The 22,857-nt window shown below is 42.4% G+C and overlaps 1 protein-coding gene across 1 annotated transcript in view; it reads left to right on the top strand.

The window, feature by feature from the left end:
* The first annotated feature begins 888 nt into the window (after positions 1–888).
* The window catches only part of atp8a2 (ATPase phospholipid transporting 8A2), a 47,035-nt gene continuing 25,066 nt past the window's right edge, over positions 889–22,857 (top strand). The window contains exons 1-23 of the mRNA XM_070927751.1: positions 889–920; positions 8,409–8,586; positions 11,630–11,729; positions 12,448–12,546; positions 12,666–12,711; positions 12,935–12,975; positions 14,643–14,716; positions 15,169–15,238; positions 15,424–15,551; positions 15,807–15,918; positions 16,339–16,507; positions 16,611–16,738; positions 16,820–16,897; positions 16,998–17,086; positions 17,326–17,370; positions 17,584–17,656; positions 17,778–17,966; positions 18,042–18,091; positions 18,180–18,249; positions 18,345–18,429; positions 18,775–18,914; positions 20,094–20,232; positions 21,023–21,087. Coding sequence (XP_070783852.1) covers positions 8,486–8,586; positions 11,630–11,729; positions 12,448–12,546; positions 12,666–12,711; positions 12,935–12,975; positions 14,643–14,716; positions 15,169–15,238; positions 15,424–15,551; positions 15,807–15,918; positions 16,339–16,507; positions 16,611–16,738; positions 16,820–16,897; positions 16,998–17,086; positions 17,326–17,370; positions 17,584–17,656; positions 17,778–17,966; positions 18,042–18,091; positions 18,180–18,249; positions 18,345–18,429; positions 18,775–18,914; positions 20,094–20,232; positions 21,023–21,087 — 2,091 coding nt within the window. The 5' untranslated portion in view covers positions 889–920; positions 8,409–8,485. The remainder of the gene's footprint in view (positions 921–8,408; positions 8,587–11,629; positions 11,730–12,447; positions 12,547–12,665; positions 12,712–12,934; positions 12,976–14,642; positions 14,717–15,168; positions 15,239–15,423; positions 15,552–15,806; positions 15,919–16,338; positions 16,508–16,610; positions 16,739–16,819; positions 16,898–16,997; positions 17,087–17,325; positions 17,371–17,583; positions 17,657–17,777; positions 17,967–18,041; positions 18,092–18,179; positions 18,250–18,344; positions 18,430–18,774; positions 18,915–20,093; positions 20,233–21,022; positions 21,088–22,857) is intronic.

The raw sequence follows: 22,857 nt of genomic DNA, 5'->3' as shown, positions 1-22,857 counted from the left end.
CCGGTGCGCGCACGCATGTCACCATATGATGCGCGCCCCCTTAGCTCCACTGAACGGGCACCAGACTGTGATAAAGCCAGACAGGACAGGAGCGGAAGTTTGGTAAATGCCCTTCAAAATAAAGGTTTGCTTGTAATTATAGATAATACAATAATTAAATGACACTGTTGTACTCACTTGTTCAATGCAGGGTTGCAACTAGTAGTTGTTTACGTCATCAATTAATCTGTAACTTATTTTCTCAATGGATTGATTCATTCTTTGGTTTAAAAAAAACTCAGAAAATATTGAAAAATTGCCTTTACAATTTCCTGAACCCCAACTTGATATCTTCTTGTTTTGTCAGATGAATAGTTTAAACCCAGAGGACATTTAATTTACAATAGTATAAAGCAAAGAAAAGCAACAAATCTCACAATTAATAGGCTGGAAATGTAAGACATTTTAGCTTGACAAGTGATTTAAAGGATTAACTGATCATAAAATATGTTGCTGATAGTTTTTCTGTTATTTGACTAATTGATTGATGTTTCAGCTCTAATTTAATGTGACTGTCAAGTGTTGTACAACTTCACTTAATTGAAGATTTATCACATTCCCCTTGAATAATCTTTATGCTAACGTATTTTAATTTGAAAGTAGTGACCGGAAGTAACACATTCTTTATCCCGTCTGACTTAACGCTGGCTGAAGCTGCCCTCTACAACATTACCCCCGCGGACCAACCGAGAAACAATGATCCCTGAGCAGCAGCAGCAGCCGCGGCCGCAGCCTGGGCCCGGAGCAGCATTCCCCTGCTCTGTCGGTGAGCCATGAGCATGCCACCGCTCCGGCCTCCTCGTCCCAGCCTCACCGACACTCGTTCACCACCAGCAAGATGTATTTCAATCGGAGAGCCAAGAAGATACACAGTGAGGGAGGTAAGCTTAAAAAAAACATTATTTGATCTTCGCTCTATCGTGGTTCCGGCCGCCGCTTGATTCGTGACATGTCACAGTAAAATCGTGTTTATGTCAGTGTTGATAAATAGGCCTGTCATTATAGAGGATATAGCGGCCTGTATATACTTGTGCGTATCTGATATGTGCTTGGCATAATAACGGGGATCGGTATTGTCCGGGACTGCGGCATGCATGTGGGGTGACTTGCTGTACCGGTGTTTATCCTCCAGTCTCGCTCATTTTTTGGCACCGTTTGGGGATGCAAGGGCAAGCAGACTGCAGGTGCCTGCCTCAGGTAGCACAGCCTGCCCTTTGAATAAGCTGGTATTTTTGAACAGATAAGCTCAAGGATCCGTGCTGTGCATCAACATCAAAAGATAACATATTTATTTTTGATAGGATGGATGTGAGTCTGTTGTGTGACCTTATCACTATTTATGGAATGTACTGTATTCCCCATGGCATCATTATGGTATTATATAATCATGTTGCAACAGCCTCTTGTATCTAGACCTCCTGAATCATCATATGGGATAATTTCATATGGGGTGAGTCGCCTAAGTATGACGATTTATTTATATGCTTTTACGTTAATCTATATGTAAATATAAGTAAAATAAGTTATTTTGCATTTCAAACCCAAGCTCCTATAGATCAGTCCGAGAACAGCCTATTACCTCGCCGACTTAAAAACCACGTGACCGTCTAAAGAGCACTCTTCACTCTGAGCCCGTCCGGAAATGAAACTCGCCTCACTTTTCACATCCAGAGCCTGTATTCACATCACAGCATTTTACACACTCATGTGTAAACTTCAAGGGATGGTTCAGGCTGTTGAACATAGGAACTGCGTCGGCTAGGTGCTAGGTCCCCATGACAGACTGTAGAGTGAGGGCTATAGTCTCACTTTTTGGGAGAAGATTTCTCATATTTTCCTCAGAGTAGGAGTTGGAGAGAGGATGGGGATGTTTAAACTCAAGACTGTGTCGTTGATTTCACACATGGCAAACTGACATCAGTTTGGATTGTCCTGGAAGAGAGGAGCATGTGTTTGGCTCATCCAGTGGCTTTTAATAGTGACTGGCACATATTGTCGGGCTGCTTTGCTGTGTGTGTGTGTGTGTGTGTGTGTGTGTGTGTGTGTATGTGTGTGGCTTCCAGAAATAGAAAGCAGGGCAAAATGTGAGCAGAGATGAGCGCCAACTGGGCTACGCTGTCTTCAAGCCAGAATTTCCCAGATATTTATTTGTAGGTTAAAAAAAATTCACCACTAGATCTTTTGACACTGGGGCAGCACATTTTGCTCGAAGAAAGGTCAAAGGTTATAAGCGTTAAGCAGCAGTTTTAAAAGGTAGAAGCATACGTTCTTTTACAATATAGTGTTAAATAAGTACATAACTCTCACTTTTACCCATCTTATTTGTACTTTATATTTATATAGAATATCAGATGGCCTCACAAATGACTTACACTGCGGTCGTCACTTGTTTGTTTAAGATGTTTATTATGCAACATTGATCCAGCCATGCTGCAGAGCTTCAGCTATGAGATTCACCAGTTTTCCTCTTCTTTGTATCAGAGACACTCAGTAACTTTAATGGAGACTTCTTTTGGTTTTACGGGGTCTAAAAGTTGTAAGTGTTTACCACTGCCATATTCAAAGCATAGGATGAACATGGCGGGGTACTCCAGTAAGAGTGTCAGTCGGTATGTACATGTGTTCCCTCCTGGATTCTCCATGCTGCCTTTAATGTAATCTCTTGGAGCTTGACCTCTTGATTCTTTGCTCCAATTAGCGAGCTGCCACATCCCTGGTGATGACGTCTGCCGCTACCAATCTGTCACATTTACTCAAACACATTCAACAGAGGTTTTTATTTAAGAAGACCATAAATAGTGGGTGATACAAACTCTGACCAACATTTGAGTATTTTGTCATGTTTCTAACCTCCTCGCCTTTTACACATGAGTACTCACAAACACATAAAGCACTTCTCACATTGGTTGAGAAAGCACATTATACTGTAGAAAAAACACATTTTAGCATCATGTAGCAATATAAAGCTAAACAAACTGTAAGGAAGATGTCTTAAAGTTTTTGCAGATTGTCTTGGACAATCCACAGGATTTCTATCTAAATGTAAGAGCACATCTTGTCCCAGTGTTGGTGTGTCTAGTTTATGCGAGTCACGCAGCTCAGCCAACTGTCAACAATACGTCTGCTTTGGAAAGATAATGACTGGTCGTCATGGCTGCCAAGCCACTGAAGATGCCATTTGGGAGATAGAGAGGCCTAATAAATGGCAGCAATGAGGTATTTACATAAGCTGGACACAGGGGGGCACTCCAGGGCAAGCTACGAGGTTACATTTCACAAGTCCATTTCAGTGTGCAACTCTTCAGGCATACATCTTTCATATGCAGGCATGAATCTCATTTTACTACTAATGCTTCTAGCGACAGCCACATACAAACACATTTACAGTTCAGTTACTGACACAGACGTGTTGTGTGCGGTATGTGTAAATTGACTTGTTGTTTTGTGTGTGTTGTTTTCTCCCGCCGCGGCCTTTTTGGCGCCCACAGAGCAGTTAGTGTTGACCACCATTAGGCAGGAGGCTTCTGAACTGCAGGATCCAGGCCAAGGCGCCGGCACTACCATGCGTACCTGCCTCACAGACAGGTTTGACAAAAGTGAGTTTGCTCGAATTAGACTGGATGACACCCCATTTGTGTCCAGAGTCCCAAGGTGCATGCGGCCATGCGCAACGGCTTGGAGCAGGTGTCTCCCAACCCCCGGCCCTCAAGAGCTACAATGTCTAGTTACATACTAGAGTGTCTCTGGTTCTTGTCCGAAAAGGTTAAGACATGATATTACTGCTGTGGACCCTGAATAGTCTGTAGCTCCTTGGGGCCTGGAGTGATGAATGCTGAACAGGAATTAACCCTCTCACTGCATGCGCTTGTAGATAGTGGGGTGGCCACTCATGTCAAACCATGCTGATCAAGACGAATCGATGTGCACTGGGGTCTTTAAGCAAACGTTCAATATGAATACATATGCATGTTGTGGAACACAACACGTGCATGTATGGACATGGCATGCCTGAACAGAGCATGTACATGAACACTGATGCATGCATGTATGACACGTAAGTGACGGTGAGCTGGATTTAAAGAGAGGGCAGGGGAGTAGCTGCATGTTGGGGCCTTGCATGTTTTCTGGCATTAAAAGATGTGTGTGTGTGTGTGTGTGAGTGTGAATGTGAGAGTGTGTGTCCACAATACAGTTTCAATGTGTGTGTGTATGTGCATATGGATACATTAGTGTAATGCGTGTTTGTGTGCGTGTTGCAGTCTCACCTGTAGGATTATCAGGTTATGGATTAGCAGAAGGTGAAGTTGCAGAGCAGACATAGAGGGGATTATCATGCTCGCTCACTTGGCCCGTAAGAGGCTTTCTTGCCTTACTTCCTACTCTGTTACAACGGCAAATGGACCCACTGGGACCGCTTGAGACTAGGTCAACCAGGACATGCAAGTAGGGCCTGCGGGTCACCTAGGAGACCAGGACAGCCATGGGACGTAGGGGTCACCAAAGCAGAAGATGCTCTGTTGGTAATGCTTTTCTGACCCAACAGCAGGATTGTGGGCTGGACAGAGGCATGTGGGGAAAGATGTTTTATGTATTTTAAATTTAAATTAAGTTATTGAAATACGGAAGGTGGTTGTGTGGTTAAGTGTTTAGTTCAAGAACAGTTTGGCTGATTAAAACCTGAGACCTTACTGTTATGGGGCAATGATTCCAAAACCTTTGCGGCCAAGAGAGGAAGACCAAACGTGCTGGGATAAAATATGCATAATATTTACTTTTATTTGCCGTGCGCATTCAGCTGCCCAAGTGCATTTGCATCTAAAATGTTTTGACAGTTTTTCAGATAATAAAAATGTAGAAACAGTCAGAGTATCTGTCCTCAGTGTGGCTTGTGGGGGTGGGAGTGCTTTGGCAGCTGAGGATAATTGCAGCTATTCTACTATAACTGTTGTTATGATTAGTTGCTATTTTCTTTCTGGCTCATTTCATCTCTGGGCTGGGTGTTTGGGAGATGGTGCATCTCTATTAGACTGGATTTAATTAAAGCTGTAAGCATCGCAAAAGCTATGTTTGTGCCATTTAAAACGCAATTCTGGCAGTCGCACTAATTGACACAGCCGTTGAGGGAGACGCCGTTACGGTGTCTGACATGTGAGTCGTTTCTTGAGTGAAGGCCGGGGCGCAGCACCAAGGCAGAGTGTCTGGTGAAATATGCTCTGCCATACTGGAAAATGTAGATGAATTATGTAGCCTGCCGCTATCCATTATTCAGAAGCCTAGCCTGCTTTTTAACAGTGATAGTTTGGCTCCAGGCCAGGACAGCTTGGGTTCAGCCTATAACACAAAGGTAATGCTCCACATTACGATATTATGAAGCATGTGATGAGTGACATCTTCTTCAAATGACATGTATGATGAATTTAACTGTCTGCATTTTCAGACTGCATTGCACTTGTTCTGCTTACTGGAACAGGTTATTTTTATCTGCCCTCTGTGTAAAATGTTTTGGCTTAATAGGTTTCTAAAGGCACAGGTATTCCTGGTAGGGAGATAAAGTAGTAAAAGGGCTATTAAACTTCTCTACATAATGTTTAGCTTATTAATGCATGAGATTGTTTTTTAATGGGGACACGTCTTGTTTAAGCCTCACAAACCAAATGGGTAGCTGGTAGTATCTTGCTAGCAGGGTATGAGATCAGAGTGTATAGCCTTACCTGTTCTGGCTGCAGGTTATCAGACTTATCGTACCCGTCCAGCTAGCCAGGGCGCTTCATGTGTAATTGACCTGGCTGTGCTCTGCTGGAGTTTCTGCTGACTCATCTGTGGCGCATCAGTAATGAGTTACGGAGGTGACTGCACCTCTACTCCATCAGAGATGAGTAACCGAGGCATTGATCTCCTCAGAAATGAATCAGAGCCGAAGTGGGCTGCTGAGAAAGCCATTATTGATCTGCTTGGATATAGGGGTTAAAAAGTGAAGGCAAATAGTTCTACAAGGACAGAAATAAGCAACAAGGTATAGAACAAGTTGATAATTCACGAGGAAGAGAGAAAGTTATAAAAAGGAAAGAGAATTGCTTCGTGACAGAGAAGGAAAAAGATGACATTACAGGTTAGAATGTGCATTGCCCTTCACTACCTTTAACCCTTAATCATTTCCTCACAATCACTTTTTATCTTGATTGACCCCAGTGCCATTTGCGGTGTGGAGTTCTGAGCTGTGATTGTGACTTATAGCTCTGTTAGGTCTAGAGTTAATAGCCTGGTCAGAGCTATAGAGATGAGAGATAGGCTGCTTACTATCATTTTGCTTGGATAGACTTTGACCCTTGCTCTCTGCCTTGTGCAGACACTTTGTGGGCTGGTGTGGAATAGAACTACACTAAGTTTTTAACAGTATTTTTGCTCTTAAATTCTCAAGCAGATTTCTTTTGCAAAGTTAGAATGGCAATGAAGTATATTACAAGAAAGAAATCATAGTTTACCACTAATAAATGCAAAAACCTGCCCTTCAAATAACCACCAGTTGCACTCTAAAAAAGATTTAATTATTGTAGCTGTTTCCTGTGAACACACACAACTTAATGTCTCTTTCAATGGAAAAGTCAGATGTGTCAATAGTGATGATAGCACATCCAGAAGATAAGGCTGACTGGCTTCTGTCTGGGTCATTTTATAATTCCCTGCCTACTTTAGAACAACCAGCTTGAGTGGAACATAAAGATATTAACCTGATTTTGGTTATTGATGGGGGGAGAGAAAGACTCGTCTATTGTAGGACTGTAGTGCTGCAGAAAAAGAGTTTCAGGACTGCGGAAATTGAATCTGCTAAACCCTAGCAGTGCTTATTCTTTTCTAAATTATTTATGCAATTAGCCTGTTGTTGTTTTCACTCACAGACTTGCCCACAGACAGACACACACAATGCACAGATCCCAAGACATGATACAACTGTCCCTACATATAAGAATTACAATAATCCCACTATATTTTAGAAGATGTGTAGTAGTCTTATAGGACTAATATATGTTTAGTGATGCATTTGTATTTGTATATTGTATTTGGCACACTTTAAGGGATTGTGGGGATAATAGAATAGTGACATGATTTTTGGGAGTGGCTTACCTCATGCATGCTTTGTAGATAATTTTCTATTTTGCGTTACTGGAGATGCAGTGTAACACATAAACTATCTGCATCTATTCAAGCTAAGGATGTGAAGAGCAGAAACCTGTAGTTAGTGAGCACTGCTGTTGCACAGTATCACAGTGGAGGGGGAGCGACACGAAATGATCTCCTGATGGATGGCTCCTGTCTCAGGGATGTCATTTGACCCATCTGTGGCTGACCACAAGACCTTAAGGCGATATCAGGCTTCTGGCCCTTTAAAAGCGGAGCCCCGACTTTGCCCCTCCGCTGCACTGAAGGAGCTCCATATGGCTTCCTCTTGTTGTCTGGACTGGCAGCAGTGAGCCGCTCAGCATCAAATTGGAGGGAGGAGATCATCAAATTCGCGCCCGACAAAGGCTTCCCGAGGCGGCAGGTGGCCAGATGACACGGCAGCGGAGCTTGGCGGGCCAGTATCTTTCACCAGGGCCGGGAGCTTCCTCTTCAGCAAGGCCGAAGGAGGAGAGAGGAGGCACGGGCGTGCTGCTGCATCTGTCCTCGCCCAGGTTCGCTGTTGTTGTACCAGCTGAGTAAACTGTGGAGTCTGGACCTGTTTGCATTGCTCTCACTTCCCCACAATGTCCCTGCAGAACTATACGTATTATCCCGTTAATAGGCGCTCTCGAGGATGAAAAATGTCCTGCCCCTGGAGCTCATGCGGGGGTGAATGAGCGGAGATCACGACGCTTTAAAATGGTTGGAGATGACAAAGCCAGGCGGGCGGGGAGTCTGCAGAACAAGCGTGTTGCATCCTCTTCTGTCACTTTGTTTTTAGATAATTTGTGCCTGTAGCTTAATGACAGCCTCGATGTGCGCCGGGTCTTCTCTGTGCTACATATGGACAAGTTGACGTGCTGATAAAACAGACGAACCCGGTGTGTTTGTTCGCCATTGTGCATCCCTCAGCACATCCATTATACGCGGGGGGTCCCGTGGGCGTCGCGAAACGCGCGCGTGTGCATTGACGGTACCTGCATGATAATACCGAAAGACAAGGGGGCTGTTTATAACGGGAAACGTCATTGAATCGACCCAACCGGCTTCAGCGTACATCAGCATAACGTTACAGTAGCCTCTAGTACTAATTGGTCGCCTTCGCTTTTGAACCGTAAACCACGTCTCCCGTCTATGTCTCTGTCTCTCCCTCCCTCCCTCCCTCTCTTTCTATATCTCTGTCTCACTGTCTCTCACTCGTACTCACTCAGACTCACCTCTCTCCCATCAATCCAACGGTGCAGGACCTGCTTGCTCGTCCGCCGGTTACCGCAAGGCAGATGATGAGATGTCCGGGACCACTTCACAGGCGGATCCCGTAGACGCCACGGCGCGGACGGTGCTGCTCAACCGGCCACAGAATACAAAGTTTTGTGACAACCATGTCAGGTAGGTGTCACTCTGGGCTTTTACTGCACGTTTTGCTGGGATGCACGTTGTGTGGCTTGTATGCACTGATTTCTTTTCGTTGGGTCTTCACTGAAAGTCATATAGTAACCTACCAACAGCCAGCAGAGAGAGAGTTATCAAAACTAATTTAATGTTTTAATAGTTTCCCAGAAGTTTTAATCATTGCTTAACAAACCATAGCACATTGCACATATCACCAGATGTTTCGTTTATTTGTCTTATTATGTTTATTAAGCTTATCCTGATACATTTACTTTGATACAATTTTCTTTTGCCCTAACCTTTTCCAGGGAGGTCAGAGTGCAGGGTCTGCTTGTAGGGATTTGGTGTCTTGCTAAAGGAGACTCCAGCATTGTGGATATTTGCTCACAGGGGCTTGTTGTCAGGTTGAAGGACATTACAGCCTGTTTGTATGTTTTTCTTCCCGGCATGCCATGTGCGACAGGTAGACTTTGGACCAGTGAGATTTTTCCTTTTTATTTTTTTCTCTCTTAAACATTTCCCTTTAAATCACAGTAACTTAAAATAAACATTCTTTAGTTCTTCAATTACTACAACCTTACAGGTGAAACTCTATTGATAATGAAATTAATAACTCACCTATTAAGTGATTATTTGCCACTCTGCATCGGCGCCAGCGGGTGAGGCTGATATATGTCATTGCCTGAAGTCCACTTGAGAATCTCAGCGGAAAAGTGCTTAACAACTTAACATAAACCGCATTGCTTAATCAATACGTCCCCATGAATATTTAAGGCTGACAATGAAAGTAGAGTAACTACACTTACATTTGTTTACATAAATTACAGAAAGCGCCTTAGCTCTGTCTATCTGGTCAAAGATGTGTTCTATGTTTGTGTTGTTTGAGAAATTGTGAGGGGTGACTGTAGGATGAGTGCCCCTGGATTTCAGAATAAAAGTCGTCTGATCTTCTCAGATCTTGGCTGGAGGTGTGATTTTAATAGTCATCTGCTGAGGCAAGAAGTGGACTACAAATATTGGACCACACTTCATTAGAGTATCAATATATATGCATCTTGGTGGCCATCTGTGGTTCAACAACGTCTTAGTAAATTTCCTGCTTTCCTGTCATGTGCAGAGCCAAACGCAGTGAATTAGTCTCTTTTATCAACTGCATCCCAGCTGTCATCGGCATATTTTGTGGGCTCAGTTGTGGTTGTCAATACTAAGGGAAATGATATTAGTTTGATTCAGACAGACGCCAATTTAATTTATCCCTTGTCTTTACCTTGTATGATTCCTATTTGTATGTACAGACTGTGCCTGGCGCCATAGGCAGCACTGGGCTCATGTTCTCATGAGCTGAAGGCTTGTCGTTAGTCAGTTGACATCCAGTGGTCTGCCATTATTGTCAGAAGATTCAATTTCACTTTTAAAAGTGCCTATTTCAGATCTACAAATAAGATTAAGGCGGTTGCTGCCTGGCTCATCTGATTGGATCATGTGTGGAGTTCTGCCTCCGCTGTATGCTGATTGGAGAGTCAAGAGCGCTCTGGCTCCAGAGGCATGCCCTTTGATGTTCCTCTGTTCCTGTAATGCTTTAGTTTATGTTTTAAAGGTTCAATAGCCTTATTGATTTTTCTGAGATTAAAGCCTGGTAGCTTTTATCTGTACACTCAACTTACCTCCTCTCTATTCCCTTGGTCCTCCACTTCCATATTTCATTTTATGCAGGTGTTTTTATACAACCTGAGCATTAGTGCTGCTCTCCTGCGCACAAATGCAGCAGAGTAACCTGCTCTATTATTCATAGAACAAGACACAACATGATAATTTCTTTTTACAAACACTTGCATTTTCAACAAATCTACCTGCCTCTGTTTTGCCTTTGTTCTTCCACTTAGAGGGATGACTCCTCTCTAACTTCAGACCAGTGTTTTCTTTTGGCCTATAATGTATGAAGAGCACTGCCCTTTTTTTATAAAAAACACAACAAAGCCACACAGCAGCAGGAGAGCACCATCCCTGCAGCTAACAGCTGTTAACACCACCCGCAAGTTGGACATCTATAGTATGAAAAATAACACAGCCAGATGTTTTTGCCTTTTTTTTATTTATTCATTTTTTGCCTTGTCCAGTGGAAATGTGTGTGTGTCTCCTCTTTGATTAAACTAAGGCAGCTTTATCTGCTGGATCAGAGGTGTAGTTAGTATCACTAACTCTGAGGTATCCAGAGCATCAGGGTCAAGACATTGTGTGTGTGTGTGTGTGTGTGTGTGTGTGTGTGTGTGTGTGTGTGTGTGTGTGTGTGTGTGTGAAAGAGACAGACTAACAGCTGTTGCTACTCTGTTCTGTGTGTAATGTCCTGCTCTTTGTAGTTTTGTGTCTGTGTGAGCGAGGCAGAGAAGCGGTCATGGGTTCATCTCTTAGGAGATTCTGAACTGTGATTGAGGGCTGTGTTTTGCCATTCATTGCATGCACTTCATGCACTCACGCACACAAACATGCACTATCCATTAAACAAAAGCCATTGCAGAAGCTCTTACTTTTCACTCAGGCCACACAGGAAAAAACAAGGCAGGCCTTGACTTGAAGGTTGACTTTTTTATTTTTAGCCTCTCTAAAAGCTCTTACGGTAGGTCCTCGCTATACATCAATACAGTTGTCTGATCAATACTGTTGATTGACAGACAAGTTGAAGTTGCCAAGGTTTCTTGCACATATTTTCTGGGGTGCTGGGTCTAAATTTAGATTGTTGGATTAAAAGTATTGGTCTATTTATAGGTGTGGTGTGTGTGCAGCCCGTAATGGCTCTGGGTGACCTCTCTTGAGCACAATTGAGTGTTAGATTTTCAAGTGCTGCAATATTGAAACCTAAATGGAGTCTGTTGTCATTCAGCCTTTAAGGTAATGCTGTGCAAGTGTGTCAGGTTAAAAAAATCCTTAGCACAGAATTTATGCATGGATTCCTGCTTTTGCTAATGCACTACCTGGCTCTGCCTCCAACTGTCTGAACGTAAACAAAATGTAAAGTCTCCTCTCTGCTTTTTTTCTTCTGCAGTACCACCAAGTATGGGGTTCTCACCTTTCTGCCCCGATTTCTGTATGAGCAGATCAGGCGGGCTGCCAACGCCTTCTTCCTGTTCATCGCACTCATGCAGGTAAACCCCACGCATAAAACGGTACCAACAGCAGCCAGCACTGTTGGCTCTGTGTGCTGTTTGTTTGGTTTCGGTTTGATTCTGTGGCCCACACATGCTTTAGATGAAAGATCCTGAAAAGTCCGTCTTAAGCCATTCCAGGATTCCTACAGGCCCAGCTATTTTTGAAATACTGAGTTATGGATTGAGAGTTGTTTTCTAGATAGCAAAAGTTAAGATTTGGTAAATTTCCTCAGAAAGCTCGAAGCAACAGAATAAAAGATAAATATGAATCATGAATATTTTACAAGCTGGTCACATCACAGGCTTGTGCCAGCCTGAATATATCAATTCACGCCTATTAGATATTACTAATTTGCTAATTTGCACAATTAAAATATTGCATGTTGTTTTTATTCATTATTGTGGCAACTTTTTGACAGTTTCTAAACTGGAAAAAAAAAATTACAATTAAGAAGAAACTTGATCAAAGAAGATAATCACTAATCCCACGCTGTAGTCACACTGTTGAAAACAATATCTGTCTCAACTGCTCTGCCATCTGTATCAAGTGCGTGCCGAACTGGTTATTCTGAATAGCTAGTGTATAGCTTAATGCAGTAACAACTATTGTTTGTCCGTGCCATCACTCTGCTTGGTTCATTATGGGTGCTTTAAGCTACTCAACACTCGCCATCAGCAATGACTTCTGAGTGCTCCCTCTCTTGACTTTCATCAGCAAATCCCTGATGTATCACCGACCGGTCGCTACACCACACTGGTCCCGCTCATCTTCATCCTCACCGTGGCCGGGATCAAAGAGATCATAGAGGACTATGTGAGTACCACAGCACCACCTGCTATATGGGCAGAAGTTACACATTTTTTAAGTGTGGGAGAGAGGGACATCAAACGGTTATCTTAAAAGCTAATGCATCTTTATCTGTGTCTTTACAGAAAAGACACAAAGCAGATAACACCGTAAACAAGAAGAAGACAACAGGTATCGTCTGTGTGTGTTAATGCGCATCAACTGTCTGTGCGCTTTTCCATGAGTGTGCTTGTGTCTATTTGTGTGGGTTTTGTTTTCCTTTCATGGCTGAGTGAATAGCTGTTGTCTGTCACTCACTATAGCGCAGACCCCAGACAAAAGTTTAGTGGCTATGAATACTGTATGAGCGCTGCTCTATAGGCTGACTGATGGCTGTGTTGTCCTTGTCTCTCAGTGCTGCGGAACGGAGCCTGGCAGACGATCATCTGGAAACAGGTATCACAGTCATCACAGACTTCATCTTCGCTGCTCTCTCACTCGTCACTCCCGTGTTTTGTCTTTCTCTCTACCTCGCTCAGTTTTACACTTCAGTTTAACATACTGTATTCGGGTGAATGGCATGATATCAAATGTCTTCGCTTATTTTTTTATTAAATGGTTACATTTATCTCAGAGGAGCCTGTCTTAATCTCACCTGTTGTGCAGTGATTCCATATTTTAGAGTCACTCTGTCTGTGTTTGATCAGGATCTGTCTATGCTTTGGATCCCTGACAGTAAAAAGATACTCTTTTCGTATTGATATTTTAGGGCCACATATCAAGTGAGGTATTTAATAATTAGGTTTTCTCTGTTGGTCTGCAGTTAAATGGAGCTGCTAAAGTATTGTCTTATCATTATCATATCTCATATATCTAAACCAGTGAGTCTTATGGCCTGCTCACACAACGCTTTTTCTTCCAGTGAAGTTACCTAAGCAAAATGAACCCTTGGTTGTAACGGTACAATGCATGTTCTTATACAACAAATGCTAAAAACAAATTTCTTGAGATCTGGTCTTCTTGAATGTACTCATTAACTGAGTCCAGCTGTGCACAGTCTTGCTCCAGCAGGTCAGATCACATCAAACTTGAGTCCTTGTTATGTGAGTGACAACAGTGTAGAGCAGGAATTTAGCCCCCTTGTTATTCAGGGTCAGAACAGGTGAAGGAATTTGTTCAGAGCTGCCCTGCTAACTCAGTAATGTTCATGTTAAACAGAGGTGGTGAGTGAGGAAGAAGTTTCCCTGAAATGCTCCTTTTTCTGGAGAACTCTGTTTTTGTTGCAAATATTGATTCTGCACTTATTACATAATTTGGCTGAAACATAGAAAAAATCCCCTTGTGCTTCGTACACGATGATTAATTAGAGATAGAAGTAGAAAGCCCAACGGAAGGTCTCACAAGAAAGAGCCGTGTTTAGGCATCGATAATGCAGCAGTAAACATTCCCCAAACCAACCCTAATGATATGTTGGAGTCAAGCTTATCTCCCCTCCTGTGTACTGGAAAAACAAGTGTTTGGCTCTCAGGAGAACAAGCAGCCGGAAGAACCAGAGTGACTAGTCCACATCGTGCCTGATGTAGCACATTGGCTGTGTTTGAACCTGTCTGTCTGTCTGTCTGTTTTCACTTTTTCTCTTACTTACTTGTTTATGCTATTAAGTGGAATTTCACATTTTTTTAGAGAAGATATTTTTAAGAAGCTACAGTTTTGTAATGCTAATATTTTTTGAATGGCTGTGGCTTATGCAGCACTGTACCATGTCTCCTTGAACTGGCTTGAACTCTGCAAGTTCTCCTTATTTTGTTGTTTCTTTTCCTGTTTGCCTTCTCTCTCTTATCTACATGCTTGTAATCTTTGTATCTTATTCTGGTTCTGCCTCTGTTGCAGCCAAATCAGAACAGTTTAAGCTATGCACTGCTGTGCTCACTGTCACTTCATCTCAAGTCTTCCTCTCTCTCTATTGGCTGCCTCTCAGTTGGTCACCAATTAACCTGCTTCTTGTTTCCCTTACCCTGCCCCCCTACCCCCCTACCCCCTACCCTCTGTCTTAACCACCCCTTTTTCTTTCTCCCCACCTTTTTCTCTCTCACGCTGTTGCACTGCTGTGTCCTGGCCACAAGGTGGCTGTAGGAGACATAGTGAAGGTGACCAATGGCCAGCACCTTCCAGCTGACATGGTTATTGTGTCCTCCAGGTCAGACTCCAGTGTGTATGAGTGTGTGTGTTTGTGTGTGGGCACACATGTGTTTTGTGTTTGTTTGTCTGTTAATATGTTTACATTCTAATCATCTGTTGACTAGTGACTGACTTTTGATTAATCGATTAATCGTTTAGTGTATAAAATGTAATGATGAATTCCAACCTTAATTTGATGGAACCTAAAGCATTGTCTTTAAGACTGATCAACAGTCAAAAAACCCAAAAGTGTCAATGAAATGATTTAAAGGAAGCAAATGTTTATATTTGAGAAGCTGTAACCAGCAAATGTTTATTATAATAATGTTAATAATCATTAAGAGTATTTTTTTAATTCCTTAGTCAATGACAATTTTGAATATTGAATAATCAATTGATTTCCTGTTGATTGATGGATTAATCATTTTAAGCACTACATTGTTTTCATGCAACTCTTCCTCTTCTCCACAGCGAGCCGCAGGCCATGTGTTACACGGAGACCTCCAACCTGGATGGAGAAACCAACCTGAAGATCAGACAGGTATGACACAGGAGCAAATCTCTCAAATTTCTCAGTGCATGGATTCTACACGTGGTCAGTGAGGAACTTCCCTGGCCAGAAGTATCTCCTATCTCTTTCTATAATGTACTTTGTGATAATCCGGTTTGGTAAAAGTACCCACTCAATAAACTTTCCTTGACTTGACTTGTTCATTTTTTTTCCAGGGTCTCCCGCTCACAGCTGGTGCTCAGAACCTGGAGGATTTGATGGGGCTGTCTGGTCGTTTGGAGTGCGAAGGCCCAAACAGGCACTTGTACGACTTCACTGGCACACTGCGGCTGGAGAACCTCAAGTGAGACACCATCATAGATTTAATAGTTATCTCACCCAGCACAAAAGAGATCACATTTAAAAGTCAAACAGGCAAGCGCAGCCTGTCATAGTCAAAGCCTTTGCATTCAAATTTACAAAGGGTTTTATAAAATAAAAATTAGAGGCAAAAAAGTAAAGCTAGAGAAGTGACTTGAAAGAAGAAAATACAGATTCAGGTTGCCCTAAATCTGCACTAATTTATCATGTTTTGTGTTACCTCTCTTGTTCTCCTTAGTCCAGCTCCCCTGGGTCCAGACCAGGTGTTGCTGCGCGGCGCCCAGCTCAGAAACACACAGTGGGTTGTGGGAATTGTTGTCTACACTGGCCATGACTCCAAACTGATGCAGGTGAACCCAGTGTCTTGTCTGACAGTGTATAATGTGTGAAAAATCCTGGCCTGAAAACATCTAAGAGAAAAGAATATTTGAAGTTTCATTTGATATGTTTTAATAATGAGAATGTCTCCTTCTTTTGAACTTAAATACTTTAGAGCTTTTGATTAACTGTGTAAAGCATTCATAACCGGGAGGACATCCAAGCAGAGAAAAGCTTTTAATCTTCCGCCAAAAATAATAAAAACATTTTAATGATAGTTTCATGTTTGTAATTGTTTATGAGACATAAAATTAGTCAAGCAAAAGTGTTTAAAGGGTGCTGTAAGTGGGCCATTGTAACTCAATGAAACTGCACCCTTATCCAGCACCGTCTTCACGTGAGTGTCTTTGTGTTTCTCACTTGTTGTATTAATTGACCTGTCCACTTGCCAGAACTCCACCAAAGCACCACTGAAGCGCTCTAACGTGGAGCGGGTGACCAACATGCAAATACTGGTCTTGTTTGGCATCCTGCTGGTCATGGCTCTGATCAGCTCTGTTGGCGCCGCCATCTGGAACAGGGAACACACTGAAGATGCCTGCTGGTACCTGTCCCGGGCTGGTGAGAATACACATACCACATTTCACAAAGTCTCCTTACAGTATTGAAGAATTAGGATTAATATAAGGGCCAGTGAATGAGTGAATATTGTGTGTTTGTGCAGGTGACATCTCCACTAACTTTGCATATAACCTGCTGACGTTCATCATCCTGTACAACAACCTGATCCCCATCAGCCTGCTGGTCACTCTGGAGGTGGTCAAGTTCACACAGGCCCTCTTCATCAACTGGGTATGTGTGTTTTGTAATGCATGTTTTTCAAAACTTTCAAATATTCTGCATCACTTTGCCTGTGTTTTATTTTTCCCTCAGGACGTGGAGATGTACTACGCAGAGACAGACACACCGGCCATGGCTCGAACGTCCAATCTAAATGAGGAACTGGGCCAGGTCAGTTCTTCCCCCTCCTCATAATCACCACAATCAATACACACCTGTTAAAATGTGCTGTGTGTGCTTTCATTACCTGTTGTCTGTTTGTCTTTTCCAGGTGAAGTATCTCTTTTCCGACAAGACAGGAACTCTGACCTGTAACATCATGCACTTTAAGAAGTGTACCATTGCGGGAATTACATATGGGTCAGTCATCTCTCTTTTTTTTTTTTGTAAATTCATTCTTGCCTCTTAGCTCTACCTGCTACTAAATGTTTCCTTTAATCTCAAATTATTAAACTAATTAATGTCACAGACTAACTTGTAGTAAAGAATGAGCTGTTATTAATTCAGTTGATTGAACTCTTGCATGCTTGATCAATTGAACTAATCAACTCGTCAACTGATTGATTCCTTTTGCCATACAACCTCATTCATCACTGCAGCCACTTCCCTGATCTTGACTGTGATCGTTCAATGGAAGACTTCAGGTGAGTGACCTTCTCCTCTGACCTTCTCATCCATCTTTCCCTTTCTAATATCCTTTTCTTCATTTTCAGGCCCTGCATGTTTTGAGAAATTAATGCACTGTGTATGCTGTGATCAAAAAAATAGACAAAAAGTTGACAACAACCACCTAAACCATCTTTTTTCTACACAATAACTAAAATAACTTGCATAAATTGCTTTTTCCTGTCTCACAGCAATCTGCCGTCCAACAGCAATAACTCTACAGAGTTCGATGACCCAACTCTCATCCAAAACATCGAGAACCATGTAGGTGTCTCTGAAGCTTTTCTCATATTTCTTTATTTGAAGCAAACCTATTCTGCCTACAAATGACTTGAGGAAGCTGTTAAAAACCATGTCCGCTCTGTTTGTGTATGTGTGCGCTCAGGCTACATCACCTCAAATCTGTGAGTTCCTGACAATGATGGCTGTGTGCCACACGGTGGTCCCAGAGAGAGAGGAAAACCAGATCATTTACCAGGCCTCTTCACCAGATGAAGGCGCCCTGGTCAAAGGGGCCAAAGGGCTCGGCTTCGTATTCACTGCAAGAACCCCGCATTCGGTCATAATCGAAGCTGTAAGTGTGTATCTATGTGTTGTACTGCAGTAAGAGCTGCTTTTTGCTTTTTTGACATTTTGTTGTGTATTTCAGAGAGGAAAAGAGATGAGCTATGAGCTACTGAATGTGCTGGAGTTTTCCAGGTAATACTCTCATAAATGTTCTCTCAGTCAGTAAATAAATCTGTAAAATAAGACTGTTTTGAAACTGAACCCGCTGCTTCCTTTATAGCAACCGCAAACGCATGTCCGTGGTGGTCAGAACCCCCGACGGGAAGCTACGGCTGTACTGCAAAGGAGCTGTATGTTTATCTCGTTATAAATGTAATTCTGCACTCCGAACGTCTTTGAACATTTTTCATTTAATGACGTTTTCTTATTTTTAATTGTTTTTCAGGATAATGTCATTTTTGAACGTCTGACTGAGGTGTCCCAATACAAAGAATTAACTGTTGCTCATCTGGAACAGTTTGCTACTGAAGGTAAGAAGGAAAAAAGAGAGAGGGAGAGGAAGGGAGCAGAAGCCATAGTTGAGTTTCTCTCTGTTTAAAAGATACTTGTTTGTTTCACTGAAGTCAAACTTTGTGTTGACTTCCTTACTGATCAGTTTTCTGTTACTGCATCAACTCTTCTCTACCTTTAGTTTTACTCTCACTCGACTTTACATTTTTTCTCTGTATTAGTAGTATTATTTTAGCTGTATTTGTATCTGTTTCTCAGAGTTTCAATGGAAAAACATTGGACTACTCACTCCCATTTAAATATGAATAATAATCATAACCATAATCACACTGATTGACCGTCTTGTCCTCCTCCCATCCGTTCAGGCCTGAGGACTCTTTGTTTTGCCTATGTGGACCTGGAGGAAGGTGCCTATCAGGAGTGGCTGAAGGAATACAATCGTGTCAGCACTGTGCTCAAAGACCGCGCTCAGAAACTAGAGGAGTGTTATGAACTACTGGAAAAGGTGAACACATCATCTCTCTCTCTCTCTCTCTCTCTCTCTCTCTCTCTCTCTCTCTCTCTCTCTCTCTCTCTCTCTGTAGTGATGTGTATTGTTGGCCGCCCACCTTATGAGAGATGTCTTAGTGAAAACAAAGTGCTTGAAAGTCTTAAAATATCTCTATTTTAAGAATTAAACAGCCATTGGTAACATGTCCAGGGTTGACAGGTTCATTTTTAATTAAATGTCCTTCTGTATAAAATTGAATAGAAGTATTTGATATGAAATCAAAGCAGAGACCTGAAAGAACACAAAATCCTTCCTGATACATACTCACACACACAAACACACACATCATGTTTGCCAGCAGGTGGCAGAGTGGCACCATTGAGTCCCACTCTTCAATAAACATGGTGCTCATTCATCACCCACACAGTCAGATTTCCCTCAAAGGTGTGTGTCTTTTCTTTTAGCAGAATGGAAAGACAGATATTCCTCCTTGCTAAAAGGATAACGTTGTAGAAATCTTGTATTGGTTGGTCAGAAGGGTAGCACTGACTGGGGTAAAAGGTAAAATAATATAGAGATTTCAGTTGAAAGGATATTCAAAAGAGAGTGGAACTGATTGGTGGGAAAGCCAAGGATTTAGCGTAGAGAGTCGAGGTGAGAAAAGTAAGTGAAGAGGGGGAAAAAGAGGAAGCGGGAGGAGGAGGGGAGCTCAGACTGGGAGACCACAAGGGTAATTACCTGCACCAGCCTGCCAAAAGCCCCATAAAGCTGGAGTCAACAACACTGTAGTGTTAACTTGTGTGTCTGTGCGAGTGTTTGTGTGTGCGTCCGAGTGTGTCTAATGAGGGTACACATGCATTTAAATGCTGAACAAATTAAAGCAAGGAGAGGAAAGGTAATGGGTTACTTCTTGGCACGAAGACACAGTTGGTACAGAGGTCCGAAATGAGCTGCTGCACCAACTGAACTGAAGTTGCTGGCATCGTTCTCATCCTCAAATTAGATATGGATGATGTTCTCTGGAGAGAAAGAGCCCTCACATACAGGCTGGTGATGTCTGGTGGAATTTGGAGCCTAAATATGATTTCTTTTAACCTACTTTCCTCTTTTGTGGCATGCTTTGTTCTCACTCTCTTTTACTTCTCAAATGATTTCTGTCTCTATATCTGTCACGCCTTTCTGTTCCACCAACAGAACTTAATGCTGTTGGGCGCTACAGCCATAGAGGACCGTCTCCAGGCTGGCGTGCCAGAGACCATCGCCACTCTGATGAGGGCTGACATCAAGATCTGGGTCCTCACTGGAGACAAGCAGGAGACTGCCATCAACATAGGTGAAAGCAGTTAAAATAAACACAGTTTTGGACAGTTCTGCCACAAACAGATGGAAAGTAAGAGCAGCTTATCGGATATGAGGGTGCTTTTAGTGGAGTACGTGCCAGTGATGTAGGCAAATCCAGCGATGGTTAGGAAGTCCCCTTGTCACTGCAGGCTGATGTGAAGCAGTGTAGGAAATGGAAGTGGAGTTTATTAAATCATTGCTAGAAGAATAGCGGGCATTATGTGGGGCTGTGAAATGCCAGACATGTCTCAAAATCTCAAAGTGAAATGTGCCAGTGTTTGCAGGGAACTTAAAGTTGCACAGCAATGACATTAGTGCGTTTGGTTTTTTTCTTGGCAGTCGTGGAGGAAGTTTGTGGCAGATATCCACAAAAACATATTCTGAGTAGAAACTTCTTGCACTTAGTTTAAAAGTTGGGACATCCTCTGAGACTGTACCAAATCGTCTTTTATTTTTCACACAATTTATGTAATTGAACGGCTCTCTACACTTGTATTAGCAATCAAAATAATTGTGAGTTAGCAGTTTTGCTGTGTTTAATAGGTGCATGATGTAGTTGAACTATGCATAACGGACCACAATAGAGACAACACATGATGATGGCTGGAGGCTGACGGAGGAGAATGGAGTCAGATAGCCGTGTGTGAGAAGGGAGCAGGATTTTACAAATCCAGTCGTACATGAGACCAGTTTTTTTTAACCTGTGTTTTGAGTTTTAAGTAAATCTAATCTCTCTCCCATCCCCCATTCACTCCCTTCCACTATCTGTTTCTGTTTCTCAGGTTACTCCTGTCGTCTGGTGACACACGGCATGTCCCTCATCATCGTCAACGAGGACTCTCTGGATGTGAGTAGACTCTCCTCTTCCTCCTGCTGAGCTCCTTCAATCACATCTGAGTACACTTTGTACAGTATTGGGACTTTTTGTGTGTGTGTGTGTATGTGCGCAGGAGGTAGGGGTTTATGTGTTGGGGTCTTAAGCAGGTTACCGTGGGAACTAGGGTGTGGTCCACAGCCAGATTGGTGGGTGGGGCTCTTTGTGTGCTCACAGGTGCAGGTAATTAAAGTCTCTGGTGTCCCTTTTGGAGAAAGGGATGAAAAGAGACAAGTACTGAACTATCACTTCTTTCCCTCTCCCTCTGTCTCTATCTCTTTCACAACATTCTCATACAGTACCTGACTTTCAATGATCGCATAGTATTCTCACTATTTGTGTCTCTTTATGTAACCTATTTCTTGCTAAACGCCAGCATGTACAGACTGTATATGCATTCAGTCTGTTTATGTTCCTCTTGCTGTTTAGAGTGACATGTGAGACGTTCTTTATCTCTAGATTAGATTTATACCTCTTTTATGTGTTCTTTGCATTCCGGTTTCATGTGTGACTGGTTAACTTAAGTGGCTTGATTACTGTCATGTGTCTCTGTCTGTCTCTCTTTCACACACACACACACACACACACACACACACACACTCCCACTCAAACATGTTTACACGCTTACACAATCAGTGTTCACTTTTACAGTTTGTTTATGTATGAGACTGCAGAGATTATGCCTCATAAATGTTAAGCGTAAGCACTGTGTGTGTGCTTGTGTGTGTTTGTTTATTGGTTTGTGTGAGTGCAGTGCTTGTGGGCCCAAAGTGTGTGTTAAACCTTGATGGAGAGACATCTCTGTTTACATTCATAATTTTCTTGCTTCATGTAAGTCACTGCACAGATGGTGGGTGTCTTGAACTGTGAGCTTTTAGTGTGATTTTATTAGACTATAGCATGATCAACTTGGCATTAGAGACCTATGTGGTTAACATTTCATCCAAGTGGAATCCTGTGTGAAAGGATTTTAATGTTGGTCATGATTTTGAACTTAATTGCACAACTTCACACCTGTAATCATTTTGCCTTCCAGTATTAGGCCGACTTCTAGTAAAAGAAATTGTTGTGATTTTATATTCACATGCATCAAAGTGGAGTCTGGAAGCTCCCAGCAGGGAAGTGCTGGTCAAAAGCCAGACAGCGTGCAAGGCCACTCAGACGCTGAGTAAATTGAGTTGGACAGGGTGAACATTTAATATCAGGGTAATAAGGGTACTGTAGAATTGCCTATGTAATTAGTATAATAGGGTGAAAGCCAATACAGTTAGAACTGTAAGTGGATCGTTCTTAATACAGTTTGGAAGATTTTGTTAGCAGCCTTTCTACCATGTTTGATCACATACTGTACTCTTCCAGTAAACAGTTCAAAGTGCCGTCTGGGTCGGAGGATGAAACATTTGGTTCTGACAGCTGATTTGTCTCTTTTTTGCCCTGCTGTTATTGCTTGTACATATTTCTTGTCTATAAGCTTTAATTGCAGCCAAATTGAATGTAATGCCTGTCTTCCTCTACGGAGATTACACATAAACGTAGGTAGGTCCAGTAGCATATAAGAGAAGAGTTTTTTTGTTATCATAAAGTCTTAGTATTTTTTGCACCTACAAGCCAGAAAAGAAAACTTTCGTACCCCCTTCCTACAGAAAGAAAATCTCTTCCACAGCTGAATGACTTGTAATGAGGCAGGATGTACTGTAGCAGTGAAGGACTTAGGCCATTGCTGAGAGACTTCCAGTGTAAACA

This window comes from Enoplosus armatus, chromosome 21 (assembly GCF_043641665.1).
Source record: "Enoplosus armatus isolate fEnoArm2 chromosome 21, fEnoArm2.hap1, whole genome shotgun sequence".
Lineage (NCBI taxonomy): Eukaryota > Metazoa > Chordata > Actinopteri > Centrarchiformes > Enoplosidae > Enoplosus > Enoplosus armatus.
This window is presented reverse-complemented; position numbering and strand designations above follow the sequence as displayed.